The sequence below is a fragment of the Tinamus guttatus genome, unplaced genomic scaffold (genome assembly GCF_059628265.1).
Source record: "Tinamus guttatus ecotype Peru unplaced genomic scaffold, ASM5962826v1 Tinamus_guttatus_pri_ptg000489l, whole genome shotgun sequence".
NCBI lineage: Eukaryota > Metazoa > Chordata > Aves > Tinamiformes > Tinamidae > Tinamus > Tinamus guttatus.
The window spans coordinates 3,717,095-3,736,939 of NW_028289023.1; the positions used below are offsets into that span (position 1 = coordinate 3,717,095).

A 19,845-nucleotide genomic window follows, 5' to 3' on the forward strand; every position below is an offset into this window, starting at 1 on the left:
CTTCTCTAAAAATGAACACATTGTATAAGCCGAACCTCAGACTTGGTCAATTTCTGCTGAATTTCATGTAGCATTTTCAGGGAGGTTGCATGCTGAGGATGGGAATCACATTTTCTGCCCTGAACGGGTTCTGCCAGTGTCTCCTTAATGCGGCATCAAAGACGAGGCAGCCTCTGTGCAGCCGATTTGTGGCTCCTGTTGCTTCCTCTTGGCTTGGCTAAATCGGTGCTGTCAGGAGGCCTGAGGGCTGCGCTGACCTTTGCTGAAGGCGAGAGGCTACCGCTGTCCCCACCGCCTGTGCAGCTCCTGGAGGGGTTACTGCATGACCCGTCCATGGATGACTATGCCTGTTACATCTGTCCTTGCTCCCTTTCGCCCGGCGTACAGGGCTGGAGCAGATGACAGCCCATGGACGGCTGCATGCGACACTTTTCCACCCCCTCAATGCTGCTCAGGGCCAAGCCATTAGCCCTGCTGCCTGTTCCTGGCTGAGCTGCCTCGGGGAAGAGTGGAGCGAGGCTGGAGTGCGGAGTGATCTCCGTTGTGCCTGTGAAGCTCTCCCAAACCCTGCTGCCTAATTGCAGCTCCGCGACGTGCCGAGCCGGGGCTCCTGGCCGCGCTCTGCTATGCGAGTTCCCTGAGCGCCTCAATTTCTGCTGGCTTGTTTTGTTTTTTTACCTTCTTGACATGACTTAGCTGTTAAGAAAAATTTGTCATTAGGGAAAAGAATGTGTAGGAATATTCTTAGCTCCATAATTTAGTATTTTTCTTTCTGACTCTTACTTTTTGAATATAAGATACCAGTACAGATATTCTGGTTTATTGGGCAAAAAAAAAATGAAATTCTTTAGTATTATTTACTCTGTTCTCTCACTCTCCTGAGCAAATATGTGCTTGTCTGAGAGAGGGCATTTGTTGCTACTTATCAGCCTGTAATCAGTATATATACTGTCGTTCTCCAGCTTCTCCTCTTTAGAAACCTTTTGATGATTTCCCTCCTCACTTAGTAGAAATAGGAAGAGATTTGTACTGCAACGTATATAATTTTGCAATGTTCCATATTGTTCTCAGGCATTTCTGATCGTGCCCTGGCTGAGAAGACCTTGTGTCCTGATTCCAAGACGTACCTGGGAGACCAGTATAACACACACTCTCTCTTTGGCTGGTCACAGACCGCACCGACTTTCCAGTAAGATTTCTAAGCATTTCTAAGCAGATTTCAGGTTATTGAAATGTATTTTAAAGCAGCTGACATTATATGGGATATCAGGAATAACATCAAATATGGAACAACCACATACTTCATTTTTTCTGTGTTGTTTAGTAGAATAACTTCAAGAAAATAGAACTGTGGCAGAAGAAACAGATTTCTTCTCAATTTATGCTACTTGGCTAAAATCAAGGTGCCCTTACAGCACCTAATTCTTCCACGGTGGCTTATGTAGGACCACAGCAAGGTGTTTGGTGCCTTTTGTTGGGGCTGCTCACATGTACGTGGGGCACAGCTATTCCTCGTGCCATCAGGGGCATTCCTCTGTGACTTTGTTATCATGGTCCAAGCCAGGGAGTCTGTATTCCTGGAGGTGAAGGACCTGAACCGCCCTACTCCCCACGGATGCTCCAGAACTGCTGCAGGTTGTTGGCAGACACCACACTGCGGTTTGGCCTGGGGCTCTGCCGGGCCTGGGGGACCAGGTGCCCTTGCTGCCGGTTACTGTAAAACTGTCATTTTGCAGCCAGGGAGCCCTCCAAACTAGCCTGCTTGAACAGGCTCTGCTGCTGTGAAGCCAGTCTGGCAACTTGATTAAATCCGATGGGTAAATCATGCCTTTTCCAGCAGAGCCTGAGCCAAAACATAGATATGTTTAATAGCTCGATGAAAGCGCCAAAGCAGGGGTCCTTGTGCTAGCTAATTCTAGCATGTCACACTGCCTTCTGCTTGCTGCAGCATGCTAGTACCCAGAGGATGAGGCCACGTGCACCTACTTAAGGTGTTGATACACTTGCATTCTATATGCTAAGGCTGGAGCAAGGAAAACTTGGGTACAGAGCAGCTTGCCGATGCTTGAACATCTGGCTGGAGTGCAGCCTGGCTTTCAAGAGCAGGAGCCGAAAGGTCTCTCACCTCCAAAACTCTCTGGCCACTAGCCTGGCTAGGGCCTAAGCCAAGAGCTAAAGGTGAGTTTTCCAATGCCACAGCACCAGTGCAATAATCCCAAGGTCGCACTTGGAGGGCAAGGTGACAATTGGCCCTGGTCTTCAGGCTACATGGACTGGCTCTTTTCAGGTTCAACAGCTCCCGCCAAGGCAGTTGATCTTTCCTATCCACTCCTGGGGCACTGACTTGTGGGGACGTTTCCGTGGAGATTTTTTTCATGTGTGTTCATTTAGTTTTCTCAAACACGTTTCTTTGCAAGGTTGTTTGTATACCCTTTCTGCATTTGATCTTTGCAAATAATACAGTAAATGAAATTATTGGCAGGAATATTTAGCGAACCAGCATCAATTGCAGGATATTGGCTGAAAATGAATGACAAGTTCATAATCGCATAAAAGGCAATTTAACAATTTGAAGAATTATGCTAATGCAGCCAGGGAATAGAAAATGTGTCATCTGACCCATGTATGCAGTCAAGTGGTGAGGACTGGGCTACAGGAAACCAGCAACAATCAGCTTGTGCAGAGCATAAGGCCAAGAACTATGCACATGTGAGATTCTGCAAATAATTTCAATCAACAAATAGATTTGAAAATACCATCAGCAATGATACACAATAGACTAAAAGTTATTCAATATATATTTTTTGCTACAAATTGTTTTAGCAGCTCTGGATCATAGTTTTCCAATGTTGCCCTTGTGAGCACCTGCATTTGCAAATGGAGTCAAATGTTCGTGCTGCCTGGCCAGAGGAGAGGACTCACACAGGACACTGAGGAAAAGGTTCAACGATAAGACATTTCCGTCCCCACAGTGCTCCCAAACACCATTTCTAGAAGGAAAAGGGACCTCACATGGTCCTTATAGGGCCACATGGTCTCCTACAACACACAACCAAACACAGGTTTCGCTGCATTTTGGGAAGTGGACCTCTGGCCAGATGTGGGCAATGAGCTTACTGTCAACCTATATGAAAGCAGGTGGGTTTCTTTGCCTTGCAGACAAATGTTGAAGTGTTTTAAAGGCTCTATGCTGTTACAGAGCTAACCCTAAGTATTGATTATTGAGAATATGGAGGAAAGAGGTCTTGAACCCTTCTTGGTAAGGCTGAGAGACAGGAGGTGGGTGATGAAAAATGTGATTAATATTTCAGGCTAGGATTTTGTAGAGAACCTAGATGGTTTGGCTGCTCAGATCTTACTGAAGCGGGATAGAATTGGAGCTCCTGATGTTTTCTGGTTGGTATTCAGATCCTGAATTGCCTGACAGGCAATGTTTTAGCTGAATCTTGGATACTTAAATAGAGCATTATAATATGTAAACTTATATGAAGATCATCCTATGTTGAGAAAATCTGTAATAAATTTGTCAGTAAGACATATTCTGTTTCTTCTATTTATTGGCAGTGTTACATTATTTTCAAAATGCAAAGAAAAATTCATTACACCACCAAGTCTGAAAAGAAACTTCATATACCAAAAGATGACAGAAGATCAGAGAAATCCTAAAAGGATGGGTGACGTTTTGAATAATGTTTTTGCATTCTAAATTGATTTGACACCTCTTATTTAACTTCATTTTTAACTTTTTAAACTCTAATACCAGATATTAAGACTTTATTTCCCTATATATAGCTCCAAAAATATCCCATGCTGACAAGAATTATATGTTGTACTTGTTTTTAGGAAACAGGAGAACACTAAATTAAATGTGCTAATACAGAAAGGAATAAATTAAGTGCAAATTAGTTTTTAGAAAGCCTAAAAATACCTGAAACACACTTTTTAATAAATCAGCAGATTTTAGGATTTTTTACATAAAAACTCTTACTCACTCTATGTTTGAGAATAAAACTTTCCATTACTTGCAGTCTTGTTCTGTTTCTACATAGCTCAGGGTGACTATGGATGACAGCAATAATTGTTGCAAAAATAACACCAGGAAAATTGTGTCTGAAGTCTCAAACTTATGATGTGGCCTTTCTTGGGTTACTGGTCCCTCTCTTTAATGGTCTTGTTGCTATTTTTTTTCCCCCAGTGTTACCCAGAAAGCTACTGGAAAGCGAGCGTTTGTCTTAAGTCGATCTACGTTCGTTGGAAGTGGGAAACACGGGGGTCACTGGCTCGGTGACAACTTTTCAGAGTGGGAAGACCTGCACCAGTCAATCATTGGAATTCTGGAATTTAACCTCTTTGGGATTCCCTTTGTAAGTCTAAAGCCCTTCGGGCAATTGCTGGCCAATACGCAATATTGCTTCAAATTAACTCGTATGTATTCTGAAATAGGCAGTTTGAGACAGCCAGTGGTCACAGCTCTACATAGCACTAGGAACTGCAGATTTGAAAAAAAAGCTAAATGCCATCAATCACAGCTAGCTAAACAGAAACAAAAATAGCAGTGTTAGATTCAGATTAAATAAGTGTTTGTTACCCAAAGCAGATGTCTTTAATATGTTTTGTCATGGAGGTCCCTTTCTGTATTTCTAGTTTTGCAATCTGGGCTAGAGAAACGGTAAAATTGTTCAAATACAATCAGAGCTTTCACAGTGATTCTAAAGCCCAATAAGCTAGTGAAATATAAGTCCCTGCAAAATTCCTATCATTACATTACAGAGCATTCTTATAAAGTTGTCAGCAATAAGAATCTCTTTCCTAAAGTGATTTTATTAATAAGCCTCTGCAATTTCTCATGTCTGGCTCTTAGTGACAAGCATACTTATCCAATGGTATTTTTTCTTCAGATTGGTGCTGATATCTGTGGGTTTAACTATAACACTACCTATGAACTCTGCTTGCGCTGGATGCAACTTGGCTCTTTCTATCCATTTTCCAGAAACCACAATGCAGAGAAAAACAGTGTAAGTAAATACAGTTACACAAAGCTGTAGCCTATGGTTACAGTATTGATGATAGTGATTTGTGTTACACTCTTAGAAACCAGCTTGGCTTTCTCAGGTGAGCTTGAGTGGGTGAAAAGGAATGCTTTAAGAGGGAGTGTTTTAAGCAGGAATTTCACAGCAAGGTCTAACTTTCACCATCCATAATGTAAAGATTGAATAGGAACTCTGAAAAATACATAGTTTCTAACATCTGAAAGCCATGTAGAAATGAGTGCTGTGTATTTTGAACGACAGAAAATGGTCTGTTGAGGCTGTTGATAAGAATCATGCCACTTTCTTATTCCCTTCCTAACTTCAATTTTTGTTTCATTACTTCTGTAGCTTTAATATGTGTTACAACCAGGAGGAGAGATAGCATTATACACCATCTTTGCTATTTAAAAGCAGGTTTCAGGCAAACATGCCAGTTAGAAACCTGAGACAAGACTCTGAGAATGCCAAGGACAGCTGGCAGTAGCACCAACCAAGGAGAAGCAAAAACTTAAAAAAGCTTCTGATCCCAGGAGATGGATGAAAAACATGTGGTCTCCATTCAGATCTATGCCTTGACTTCAGCTCACCATGAAGTAATTCTGAGATTCATCTCAGACAGAGAAAAATGTCCCATTGTTTCTAACAATGAAATCTGAAGGTCTTTCAGCCTTCGTGAGTGCAGTGTTTGGCTGCAGTCACGCAGAAATGGTTCTACTGGTTCAATAACTTTTTTTTCTTTTGCAAACTCACCTGTGCAATGCTCAGTTCATTAGCTAACTTTCACTTTTCTTTGAGGTCGGGTTATCAGAGAGATGGCAACATTTACACTACCCCAGAAGACCTTTTTCTCTGCATGAAATTAGAATGTAAATTCAGAAACTGGGCAAATGTTTGAACTACAAGCTATAGCATTGGCATTAAGAGGGTCAGAATTTATCCTGTAGTCTGAAATAAAACCTGAAATATGCTGGTATTTCTTTTTTGCAGAAGACATATCTGTGAGGCATTAGCTGCTGTCATTGATAAATATTTTGCATTTGACTGTGTTCACTAAAATTAGAGATGTCTTATTTATGTAGGTTTGCTTGGCCCTTTGGGCATACAAATAGGACCTGACCAAGTGAGTGGATATTAATCACCTATGCACAATTTAATAAGCATAACTAAGCAGATAAAGAGCAGTTGGTCTTCTTGAGGGGAGCTACAATTCAGCATGAGTGAATGACAGAGGTAGTAGAAGATATGTTTGGGTTAAGAAGATATGTTTGGGTTACTCTTAAATCCATTTAAAACATTGTATTCACTGAAAGAAATGAACAAAGTGTTTTGTCTGACTCCCTTAAGAAGACTGGCCATTTTTTTTCTGAACTTAGTAGTATTTGTACAATGTTAAAACCAAAGGGATAAAAAGATAGTACAATTTTTGAAGTAATACATGGATGCTTCCAAGCTGAAAATCAGCAGCAAAACTTATCACTGAATAATTCTGATGTAAAAGCAATAAGAGGGAAATTTAAACTAAATATTGAATTTAATTAATATTAAGTTTGATGTTAAAATAAAATCTTAAATATCCACTTTGCCTAATCCAGCTGGGTCCTGAATGGTTTAATTAATACTTTTCTTGTCCAAAAAACACTAGATAATGTAGAAAGTGTTGTTACTTCTGTTACTTTTATGTTTCATTATCCTTGGAATTCCTCACATATCCTTCAACTTTAATGAGAAAAGTGAGTACTATGGAAGCATTTATTTATTTATTTATTTTCTGAAGGCAGAAGGGATCTGTGTCACTTGGTAGCTGACTCAACCTCAAGATTGGATGGGAGGGATTGAAGAACACATAGGACTTTTGCATCAGCCAGCCCCGGGCTGTGGTCTCCATGTCCTGTTGTAAGGGAGAGCTGTATTTGTCCTAAAATTAGATCAGAATGACCCAATAAGCAGTCTGATTATTAAATCAAGGGCTGCAGAGCCTTGGTGTCTCCTGCTTGATGCTTTGTACTCAGCCGTGTCCCAGAGTGCCTGGATGTAGATGAGAAGTTGAATTCTGGTTTCTTAATCCTCACAAAATGTTTTCCCCATGACTTGCAGCCTCTTCAGTCAAACCAACTGACTTCAGTGGAACCATGAATTTACCATTACTTTTATAATAGATTGGCTTTTATCTTCCTGACCAGTAATATTAGACTTTGCTCTTTGTTTTGCGAAATATCAGTCTTCTCTTTTTCTTGTGTTTCGCCTTCTTGGGCACTTCAAAGACAAAATGATTTCCACACACACAGAGTGTCTGTGCCTGCATGCAAGTGGCAATGCCCCGCGCCCTCATTGTGACAATGTTAGGGGAAGTTGGGGGTGGTTGAAAAGGTTCATACAAATATTAGTGTGATGACAGCAGACGTGGATCTTACCAATTTGCAAGCTGAAAGTTGTAGTATTTTTTCTTATACAAACATCCACCTTTGTAAGATTATGTCAGGATAATCATTCAACTTTGTAGGATTATGCAGCTTTCCTTAGGTCACTTCCAGATTATTTGTTGAATTTGAAGTGCATATTTATCATGCTTGATATAAATCAAAGCTTTCCATGAACAGGAGCAAGACCCAGCAGTGTTTGGAGCAGAGTTTGCTGAGATATCTCGAGACACGCTCCGGATCAGATACTCGCTGCTGCCGTATTTGTACACCTTATTCTACGAGTCTCATGTTCATGGGAACACGGTGGCACGGTCACTGATGCACGAGTAAGTTATGAGTCTCTTTCTTTCTTGTCATATTTTACTCACAAAAGCATTTCAGGCTCTGTGTATGAACTAGCTGATATTTGGTATTAGTAATATTATGCATAGTCTATCTTAACATGAACAGTTTTACTGTGAGATCTGATCAAATTATTTATATACAATGCAGAATATCCTTTGAATGTATACGATGTCTTTTCAATAAAATATAGACTAACTTTGTTTTTTATGAGAAAAAGAGCTAAGTAATAAGATTTCTGAAAATCTCTTCTCTTAAGCAAATATGCAGTCCTTATTTATTTTAAAATTAGGAGCCATATATATATGTGTTTTCTGTATTGGAATTAAATCTATGAAATCTGTATTCTGGTGCTGAATACCAAGAAGGGCTCACACAGAGCAGGCTCCATTTTCCAATCATCCACAGCATTTGCATTTTCCAATTTAGCACTTGCATCTGCATGCTGTCTATGAAACCTACATCTGTGTCCACAAATTGCATAAAGAAAACAGAGATTGAGTTGTCTGAGTGTAGAAGCAGGTGCAAAAATAAAATTAATAAATACAGATTGAAAAAAATAAGCTTATAAAATATGACCCTCAGATTTCTGGAACAGACAATTTTTTCTTTTTGGAAGAAGCAAGAATTAAAGAGAAGATTGGTTTCTCTCCCAGCATCTTTTAAATAACATTTTACCTGCTTTTGCTAAAACTTCTATTTCTGTAGGCTTTATGCAAAGACTTGAGCAAAAAGAGTGCAAATAATAGATATAAAAGGCTACTGCCCAAAAGCTCCAACCCAATTTAGTCTCATTGATATGGGCTGTGTCCCGGACTTCTGACTATTTAATGTTCTTTTCCCCTTTTGGATTAAGAACGTTTTGTTTAAAGGGTAAGGCATTTTTTACGAATTAAACTGAGATTAAACTAAAGTGCAGAACACTGTAATATGGATTGGATATGCATAAAATCTATTTTGCCTACTCAGTGTAATAGCTAGCTGATTAATTTTAAAATTCCCCTTCATATTCCATTACCTTATTTAACTGTGTAACATTTAGGGGAAGCTTCATAGGTGCTCATTTCTTACAAGGGATTTTATGCCATTTCAAGTATTTATTTTAGCAGCATTTTTGCTTAATGAGATTCGTGTTAATATCTGAAATGATTGAGTTCATTTTTGCGTTAATGCTAGCTAATCTCTGCTAATACAGAATGACTTCAGTGATAGCAAGGCTATGTTTCTCTCCATGCCCAGTATGGTTCATTTGTAGTCTATTTAGGCACAGCTACATTAGCAAATTTCCTGATCTTCTCCGCTTTGCAAAGCTTTCATTTGGATCATACAGCAGTCTCAGATGCAGTAGCTGAACTTTTGCCAGGGCAAAGTCAGGCACAAGGTGCTCTCCAGCCATTAATGGGAGTTTGGTCTGTGGGACCAGATTAGAATTATTAGCAATAAAATATCTAAAATGCATGCATTTTAGTGTAGACATCAGGAGATCAGCACCAACTATTTTATTAGCCAGATGCCATCCTAGTGGGCCACGTCACTTGCTTATGTTGCCGTGGCTAAATTGCTTAAATCTTAAAATTGCTTCAAAATATTTCTTGCTGTTATTGCTTAATTCTGGTTGCTGTTATTACTTAATAAATATTTTATACAATTTCTAAGCAATAGCTATTTCTCTAGTGGATTAGCTCCACTAAAGAAAGTGACCTAGATCCTAGTAGAAATAGAAATGTGGATATGAGAGAAGGGAAACAGTTTGAAGGATACGGATGATAAAAATTTACATCAAGTTTTTCTCTTTCTCATAAGGAGTAGAAAGAGAACTAAAATACTGCAATGGGTTTTCAGGAAGAGCTCTTGTTCCTTCACAAATGTCACTGTGAAAACTTTTCCTATATAGACAGGGAAGCCCCAGGCAACAGCTATTTCATGTGGTTATTTCAAATCTTTCATTTTATTTCAAATTTTTCATTTGATTTCAAGTTTCAAATAACACACAGTAACTGCATGCCAGCAGATTCCTTGATGTGTTTTGGGTGTCTCATGCTGAGGCATTGACTGAGTGAAACTCTATCCAAAATGCACTTGAGGTGGCAATCCATCACCTCAAGCAAAGAGAAGAGAGGCATAGCACAGAAAGCATTTAGATAAAATATAGCATCTTTTGTAGATCACAGATATGATGAGCTTAATGACTTACATTCTCAAAATGGGGAAGTTCATTTGTGTGCTGAATCTGTACTCCTGGTTGCTATAATTACCAGAGAAAACAGTGTTTAATTAGACAGCTAACTGCTTGTTTCCAGGTGCAAATGAGACGCTCGACTTTTCTTTTCTCATCATTTCTTGATCAGCTTGTTCTCTCTACATCTCCCATGACCTCGTAAATTGTAACAACCTTGTAATTTCATTACAGTTAAATTAAAAATACTGAAGATTTGTTGAAATGGCAAGAAAACTTCATGTATTATATTTCAAAAACTTTAAGACCAGGTATTTTAGCAAACAAGAAAACCCACTTAAAATATTTTGGGGAAAGGAAGCCCTATCAAGGTTTCTTTCAAGCAGAGCATCCCTTCAAGAGCATTTATTTGGATTTCCATCTATTTCCCTAAACTTGCATTATTTTAGAAATTGGAATACAGAATATGTCTTTTTGTTGTTGTTCTTAACTGTCATATTTTACTTTTTGCATATTTGGTGTAATTTCTGTAAGCCTGGGCTTACTCAGTCTGGGTACAGGAAAGCTGTGGCACTGAACAAGCCACAGGGCTGCCAGGGAGGGGCTCTGCCCTCTCCAAAATGCAACAGAAACCCCTCTGCAAAGAGGGGCACCGGCAAAGTACAGAGCAGCCTCATTTAAATACACACTGAGAATAAATCATTAAACAAATAATTTGCATCTCCTTAGAGAATAATAAATTAATACAAAGCAGCCAGTGAGAAATTGTCAAAAACAAGCCCAATTTCCTTCTTTGACAAGGGCATGGAGCTATTGGATGGTAAAGAGAGTAGAGGAGCAGGAGGAAAGAAGGGAGGGATAATATATGTTAGCTTTAGGAGGGCTTGAGAAAATGAAGCTAATAAGCCACCTAGAAAATCGTGATTCAGATGAATTTGCTAGGATATAGAATCACAAATGATTGAAAGCCCATTTAAATTCTCAAGGATTTTATGCCAGAAGAATGGAAGTTCCTGAGAGAAGGGAGGATTCATCCTTTTTCCCCTAATGGTGTTGAATATTTTTGTTAAGTGACGCATAATGGGACAGAAAGCACTTCCTAAGCTGGCAGATGACCCCAGGCAAAAGGGCTTGTAAACACTCTGGAGGACATGATCAGCATCCAAAACGATCTTCATGTGTTGAATAAAATGGGCTGAAAGCTTATGATGCCATTTAGGATGGGCAGCTACAAAGTACAACGCCTAGGAGGATTCCTCTGTGCTTGCCCTGCAAAGGATTTTGAATGTGAATCTGCAGATGGGGCAAGAAGCTGGAAGCCTGCTCCCCTAATGTGACCCACGTGCCCTCTCACCAGCCCCATGCCAGCCTTTTCTGGCGTGTTTTTCTATACCCTGGCTGAGGTCTCCAACTGCTGGACAGCAATTTAGTTACCTGTTGTCCCCACCATAGTTATTTTGCAAAGAAACCAGCTACAGCATTTCATGAGCTACAGTATATAGTTGTCACCGTATTTAATTTCTTGATCTCTATCCAGCTTTGAACATTGCTTCACCCAGGCAAAATATTTGGCTTTATTGGAGGATATATTAAAGAAGCAGATTTCTTGTAGCAGTGAGTAATATCAAAATATTCTCTAGGTTTTATAAAAATATGAATTAATATTGCTTTTCTCTCTTTCAATGCTAGATTTACCTCTGATCAGCAGACTCATGACATAGATACAGCCTTCCTTTGGGGATCTGCTTTTATGATTGCTCCAGTTCTTCAAGAGGCAAGTACTGTAATTAAAAAATGTTATCCTGATAGAAGAAAAGAAATGAACTGTGCTCAGGTTTGACATTCAGGGATGACATTCAGGGTGTGTGTGATGATATTTGCCTATCTCTTCCTGCCACCATCGAAGCTGTATGACAGATGTCAAGAAAAGCCTCAGTTGTACCAAAAGTATGGAGATGCCAAGTGCTTTGAAGTGGGAGGATGAAAACAAGGGCATGGTTTTTTCCCGCTTCTTCCAGCACTTAATGGATTTAAACAGGCTGGATGTTCCTCACGATGCTGGGAACACCTGCGGGTGATATAGGCTGGTGCTGTTGGCCATCAACGTGCTGCCAGAATAGCTGCCGTATTTTTTGTTAATTGTTAAGCATCTGATGAGAATTAGACAGGGCAGATGTGGGTATTGCTGTTCCACCTTTCCAGAGACATCTAGTGCTGCACACTGCGGAAGGCAGGACAAGACGCTCTTTCAGTTTAGCAGATCCTGCATTTTAATTAGAAGAGAAGACTGAGAGGAGATTTGATCAACATGTTCAAGTACCTGAGGGATGATTGTAGGGAGGATGAGGCCAGACTCTTCTCCACGGTGGCCAGTGACAGGGCAAGGGGTAATGGATACAAGTTGAAACACAGGCAGTTCCATCTCCATGTGAGGAAGAACTTCTTTCCTGTGAGGGTGACAGAGCCCTGGAACAGGCTGCCCAGAGAGGCTGTGGAGTCTCCTTCTCTGGAGATCTTCCAAACCCACCTGGATGCCACCCTGTGCCATGTGCTCTGGGTGTCCCTGCTGGAGCAGGGGGGTTGGACTAGATGATCTCTAGAGGTCCCATCCAACCTCAACCATTCTGTGATTCTGTGAACTGGAGTTTCACATGCGTTGATGAATCAGCTGTTTCTTAGTTCTTTTATAGGTTAAGATTATACTTTAAAAACCCCTAAAATGTCAAATGGTAAGTTAGCCTTAGATCCAGCGTGCAGCCACTGACCACCAATTGTCAGATTTCTACAGATTTCCCCAGTCATCAGAAAAATACATGGATTGAATATAAATATTTCATGACCTGTGTGTTCAAATATCTGTATGAAATATGTGGCCTGTTTTGTAGACAATGCAGTCTTGAAAGCTGCATGTATGTATCTTCACAATAATGTCATGATTTTGGATGTTTCAATGAAAATAACGGGCCAGTATGCTCAGACATAATGTTTTACCTGTTTGTTATTTACAAAGTAATCTGCAAGAAACTGCCATTACCTTGGTCATTTAAATGTTCCCTTAATTGATTTAAAGTCATTCGACTTGTTGAAATGGTCTTAACACAGTTTAATATTATGAATAGGAAATCACATTTTGCTTTAAAGGCCTCTGGGAATCTCTTTGCCTAAGAAAAGCCATGGCTCTCTGCCGGAGAGGGAGAAGTGGGAAAATGCCAGGCTTGTCTCCTCTACGTCTTGTTTTCAAACCCCATCTTTTCTCTGGGGGTAAACCAAAACTCTGCAAAGGAACAAACATCTATGTCGGGAGTCTAAATGAATCTGTATGTGAGAATAAGCAACTCCTTATGAGGAAAAAAAAAAAAAAAGAGGAAACATAGCAACTTATTGGGACAAAAAATGTAAATATATTTAGATTCCAACTTTTCCACAGTAATTAATTCAGAGTGCCTTTAGTGTGACTTTATCTCTGCAACCACATGATAAACTGCATGCTGTAAACCAAAATATAGTAATCATGCAAGTATGTGTTTTGAATAACGCTTTGCATTGTTGCAAAGAAAGCAAACATCTTTGTACGCTCCCCACCAGATGTTATTCTCTTCCTATCTCTGCAATGAGAACTGTGCAAGGGGAGCTGAGATGGAGTGTCTCCTGCTGCTCTTTCAGCCCACTCTGTTGTCTCATGTAAAGTCCTGCCTTGCAAGAGCTGCTGTTGTCATCAGTGCAGTTGCTCAGATGTTAGAGGCACCTAAGACAGTTACATTTGCAAGACTCAGAGTTATGCACTAGACTGAAATGGTCCTCTAACATCGACTCATTTAACTGCATGGAAGTGCAGTTTAATTAAAAAAAAAAAAAAATAACACAAATATGATATGGTCATCTATTTAGCATTATAGATTAGGCAGCAATAGTGCATTGCTATGATAATATCTCAGCCTTAATATCCAAGATTTGATGTTGTTAGAATATTGAACATACATATATCCATGCACAAATATAATAAAGCTAATGTAATATCAGAAATACAAAAGGAAAGCAGACTTTAATCATTTTATAACAATTACAGGGAGCAAGATCTGTGGAGGTGTATTTCCCTGAAGCACCATGGTTTGACTACTACACAGTATGTATTATAAAAATCCACGGTTTCTCACATTTTTACATAATCTTAAATGTGACAATTCCAGCAAAATAACTTTGAGCCGTGTTCAGCATTATTTTCACTTCAGCATCTGTGTTTAAGAAATCTAGAGCAGAAAAAGTGTACACTCGGCTAGCTGAGAGAGTAAATTACCCAGCTTTCAGTAGCACTTTATTTTCTATTTTTGGTATGTAGAGCTCTAAGACAGCGTGCTGAATTTCCAAGAGCAGCCTAGAAAATCAGGAAATGGACAAGCTTACTTTCTTTTTTTTTGCCCTCTTGCATGCTTAAGTTACCGTAATGATGCCCTGCCCTGTATGAAAGCTGAGGCAGAAAGCTGGTATGTCCTCCTGATGAGGTACTGCAAAGAGTTTGTCCTCATAGTTTTGCATATGCATCATTTGTAACAGAGCGACTATGGAAGGCAGTTTTACAGAGACAGATGAGACTTCTTCCAAGAAAAGGCTCCGTGAGATGCAGAGCAGTCTGCTCAGTGAAAAAAAAAAAAAAAATGCCAGCCTTTTTAGGCTGAGGGCCAGTGAATTCTGATCTTTCAAATGTCATCCCCAGTGCTGGGTTACCAAGAGTGCTCAGTTCTGACCTGACTATACTCTGCTGAAATCTGTAGGGTGAAAGCAATGTTAGCTTGAACAGAAGAAGCTTGGATGATCCTGAGAGGATCAGTCAGAGGATCCACCTCCTTTCCCTCCCCTTGTCGTGGTTGCTCCTCAGCTCCCTGCACTGCTGGGCTGGATGCAGGTGAGGGAAGCCCCGTGTCCCTTTTTGGGTGAAGACAAAGCCTTTCTGCTACCTACAAAGTAGGTAAAGTCTTACCTCCACCTGGTTATGAGGGGTTAAGCCAAATATGAGTTATGTGTAGAATTTATGCTAGTTCTCTACCTAGATAAGATTTTCACTCATTGCATGTGGTAATACCTTTTTAAAAGAGGAAGAGTTATCCTTTAATGAAAAGAAAATCTACAGTTTTCATTCCCGAATGATTCTGAATCACTTACCTTAAACTGAAATGTGACAGTTTCCATATGCATAAAAAGAGGAAGAAAAAGTTTCTCTTGCTTTTTGCTTAGTGTCTTGATGAGTTTTTTTCACAGCCTACTGAATAATGATCTCATTTTCAAGATGATTTGCTGTCTTTCATTCATGATAGTTTGAGCTTCATGCATATGCATAACTGCAGGGGCTAGATCTGCCTGCATTTTAAAAAGGGATTGGAATAACACTCCTGAAAACCACTTTTTTCTTTGCCTTTTCACTGGTGTGACTGAGATGAAGATATGCCCCTTGGTCTCTCTTTCAGTCATTCACGGTGACAATTTGTAGTGCCCGGATTTGCCGTTTTTTTTAATCTACATTGATTTTTCTGGTAGGGCGATAGAGTGCCAGCATCCTGGCTCAAGAACTACGCCACTGTCGATGCTCCATTGAGCAAGATCCCCCTGTTCCTGCGCGGAGGCTACATCCTGCCAAGACAGGCACCGGCCACAACAACAACTAGGAGGTACCTTAATTCTCCATGTCAGTCACCATACAGATGGGTTTAGTGGGCAGCTGTCTCCCAGACTGTGTGGTAAATCATAGGTAGGGTCACCAAAGAAGGGGAAACTTGTCCCTACAAACACTTGAGAGAGAAATTTTGCATGAAAGTGGACTGAGGCAAGGTAGATTTTTTCTAATAGATTCAAGAGCCAATAAATTGGTGAGCACGGCTGGCATTCTTCTGTCCTTTTTTGTGACCTTAAACCTCTTTTGTCAACAGCCGTCTGAACCCATTTGGGCTCACTATTGCCCTGGATGACCATGGAGAAGCTTCTGGGTCACTCTTCTGGGATGATGGCGATTCGATTGGTAAGTTTGGTTCCCCTGCTATAAAGCAGGGTAAGGACAGGATTCCCTTCAGACCAACTTTGCTGCAGAGCATTGGCTTCTGCTAGCAATAGCTGGAGAAATGCCCTTAAGCTGGATGTTACAGAGATGATCGCAGTGCTCTTGAAGTCATCGCTGCCGTAAGGGAAAGGTGTGACACTGGGCTCAGCTGGGCAGCCAGAAAGGGAAGTGATTGGCTTTCTATTCCCCTGTGATTATTTGAAGAGTAAAGGAACTTATTAAGTAACCCACAGGTCATTTTAGTCTGATATTAGCTGCTTGCTACAATTTATGTGAACTGCTTCTGGGTTTTGCTGCCTGTTTTAATATCAATCAACCTTGCTCTGTGTTTTGACAGATACTATTGAAAATGGAATCTACTTCTTGGCTAAATACACATTCAAAAAGGTAAGTAGCAACACACAAAGCACATACTGTATTGTAGTAAAGTTACTTTAAGGTACTGATATCTAGCTTTCTATCTGAAAAGCTTTTTTTCTTATAGCACAGCAGTCAGTCCTTAAAACTGGTATACTACATAATGTTGTCATCTACAGACTGCTACAAAATGATCAAACTATGATGCTGCAGTTTTGCATTCGCTTAATTGAGTATCACAGTGGTACCTCAGTAATGGTTCAGGTGCCAAATGACTCTGAGTCCTGAGGGGTCCTATTTTCTCGAGTTTCTCCTTCTGGGAATGAAGGGCTTCCTTCCCGTCTTCGTCCTGTGAACGCTTTTAGTCTGAAGGGTGGGAGAGGACTGCGTTCCTGTCTTCAAGGTATCCCAGCAACTTTCTAACTTTGTCACATGAAGCTTGTACTTAGCAGTCCTGTGAATTACCTTTAGCTTGTATTTCCTCACTGAGGTTGCTCCGTGGCTGGTATCCCAGAGAGTGATTCAGCAAGCTGCTGCAACGCTCGTCAGATGCCACAAGCAGCACAGAAATAAATTAGCCCAGACCGTGCACTAATGTCTTTCACCCCGAGCTCACGCCTTGCAGACATCTCCTGAGAAAGCTGAATACAGAAACTCAATTGAGAAAAATACTAAAAAATAAATCTAATATAAGCTTACCTAGTATATGATAGTAAGTTGAGTGAATTGGTGGAAAAAATACCTGACCTACTGCAGCAATCCATACAGGTCATATTTCACCTACACTTCCAGTATCTAGTGAGAAATATTCAGGATATAACTGAATACTGTGGCATGGTTTTCATATTATGTATTCCTAAAAGTCCCAAAGTAGCCTATAGAAAATCTTCTGAAGAGTAAAATCATGTTAATCCCTACTGTGATATTACCCTTAGAATGTATGTGTTTAGGATTGACAGCAAGTCATAGTAAGCTGATGGCTGTTATTATGTACTTTTATATACTGGAGGGATATTTTCCTGGAAGTAATGCTGTGTGTTTAAATTTCTTTTTTTTTTTTCCTCTTGATTTACTGAGAAAAAACTTCTTCAAAAAATGATACTTCAGCTACAGAAGGGAAGAAAGGAAGAAAAATCACTTCATATTTCTGTAGTCTGCTTGCAGACTACTATTGCTATGCACAGACTACAAATAAACAATATCTAGTTTTATATTAAATTCTAATCTGTACAAATTAGATTGCCGATTCACTGACACTTCCAGTTCTTATTGCTCATATTTGATTTCTGCCTAGAAATCCATGACTGAAGTCCTTATCTGCATTCCAATCTGCATTCTAATCTAAAATATTTATTATGTGTTTATAAAGAAAAAAATCTCAAAAAACAAAGAACTATGAGAAATAGAATGAGAAATAGTATGAGGGTTTGTGCATGAGGGTGTATTGTGCATTTTTATAATCTTAAAAAATCAGGCATGAATGGTTTACTTTCACCAGATTTTAGGAGAATACACAGATTTTTGTCCCTAAGAGATTCACTGATAGCTATAAGGTCTGATACTGCAGCATTTACTCAGAACCCGGTATAGAGTTTTGCGTGGGTGACAACTACAGGGTTAGACCCTTTCATTTATATTTTAATTTTAAAAACAGGAAGCACAGAGAAGAATTTGAGACTAGTGTAGGCACTTAAGAGAAAAATTCAATCTGCCTACTCTCAGACACTGTCTCACTGCAGTAGGTATTGTACATCGTTTTGACGCTTTCATTTCGGCACACAAAACTATTGAGAGATCTAAGTCAGGCAGCCATACATCAAGATCCCTGGTCTAGAAAAATACGTGAGCCTGATGTATAAAATCAACTATACTTCACGAATGATCAGGGAGACTCCAATCTCTGCCTCCAGCCCCAGCAGCAGCAGACAAGCTAGGAATACTTGGGCCATGCCTACTGCATTCAGATAGCAATGAAGGAATGGTAATGGGAAAGCTTGCTTTTTGCCTACATGTATTCCCGAATATCACACTTGCCCAAGGAAATGGGGGCTGCTGAAGCAATTTGCTAACCACCCAGCAACTGAGTAATCTGAGAGCAAGTCCCTCCTCCTAAAACTCATCCAGTTTTCAGAGAAAAAAGCAATCCAAAAAAAAGGTGAAGTACATAGGATCAGAGCAAGAGTCTATCACTTTGCAGCTCAGAAACGTGGAAAAGGAAGAAATCCTGAGGATGCCTAAAGTAAGCAATTTTAGCACAATCTTAGGTTGCAAATGTGATCTAGTTTCTACTTCACTCCCTACCATGCACCACTGAAATAACATGAGCTAATTTATGCAAAAGTTTCCTTTGTGGGTTTCTCCTTGGCATATTTTTAAAAAGTCATGATTGAATAGCAATTCATCATTTCCTGAGCAGTGTAATTCATCTTTCTTTTCTTAATACCTTTGATCATATAACAAATGCAGTGATTCCTCTTCATTGTTTGTAGAGAATTACTGTCTCTGGCAGCATAAATGAATTTGTTTAATGACTTTGTGTGTCCCCTTGGTGCATCCTTAACTACAGGATACACAGTAAATGAAACATCTAACAAAATTTTCTGAATATACCATGTTCCTTCAGTGTCTTTAATGTGGAGATGTTTGTAACGGATTTCTCCCAGGAGCTGTGGAGATGCAATACTTAAAATAGGGACAAATATCTAGCAACCTATGTTTGTGCAAGACATTAATGTTTTAAAGCCATTAGTTACAGATGTTAATTAAATTTGCCTTAGGGCAACTAACTAAATCTCTGTATCTAGATTTTGGCATTGCAGATGCCACTCTACCCTATAAAAGGCTATAAGAAACAAATCTGCATTGATTAGAAGTAGAAAAAACATGTCCAAGAAGATTCCAAATAAAAATTATAAGTGCTATTACATTTCCTGTCTGTTGGATTATAACAACGTGCAAAGGCTTTCTCATGTGAAAATTATTGTGTCAGCTATTCCTTCTCCTTTATTTTCTTAGGCTTAAGTTAGCAGATATTCTAAATATTTGTTAATACAAATGAGTCTACAACAGTAATAGTATGCAGTAAGCCACTTCCAAAGAGTTAGTATAATCCTAAAATTTTCTCTCTGACTTTTTCTTCCTAGGGAAAACTGAGGACAGAAATAGTTCACAATGGCTACCGCGGGGCTGACTCTCTGAGCTACAACACTGTTACCATCCTTGGTCTGAAGCGGAGGCCTCATGCCGTTGCTCTGAATGGAAGGGCCATCCACGGAGCTACATTCTCTTATCAGACAAACGGGGTAAGAGGAATTAGCAGCAGTCTTAAGGGAGTGAGGATGGTCAACAGGCAACAGTAGCAGTTTTTCATCCAAGTATACATTTCCAAGTATAATTATCACCAATCCTTCTTAGAACAAAGTCTGAGTTTTAGGGAAAAAAAGATTGCAACAGCAAGAGCTACAGGATTAGTGT

At 39.7% G+C, this 19,845-nt stretch overlaps 1 protein-coding gene across 1 annotated transcript in view; it reads left to right on the forward strand.

Moving 5' to 3' along the window:
* LOC104574800 (sucrase-isomaltase, intestinal) overlaps positions 1-19,845 on the forward strand; it is a 57,793-nt gene that overhangs the window by 34,728 nt on the left and 3,220 nt on the right. The window contains exons 13-22 of the mRNA XM_088533258.1: positions 1,072-1,189; positions 4,196-4,364; positions 4,899-5,015; positions 7,628-7,776; positions 11,658-11,742; positions 14,035-14,091; positions 15,498-15,628; positions 15,887-15,975; positions 16,352-16,401; positions 19,515-19,673. Coding sequence (XP_088389384.1) covers positions 1,072-1,189; positions 4,196-4,364; positions 4,899-5,015; positions 7,628-7,776; positions 11,658-11,742; positions 14,035-14,091; positions 15,498-15,628; positions 15,887-15,975; positions 16,352-16,401; positions 19,515-19,673 — 1,124 coding nt within the window. The remainder of the gene's footprint in view (positions 1-1,071; positions 1,190-4,195; positions 4,365-4,898; positions 5,016-7,627; positions 7,777-11,657; positions 11,743-14,034; positions 14,092-15,497; positions 15,629-15,886; positions 15,976-16,351; positions 16,402-19,514; positions 19,674-19,845) is intronic.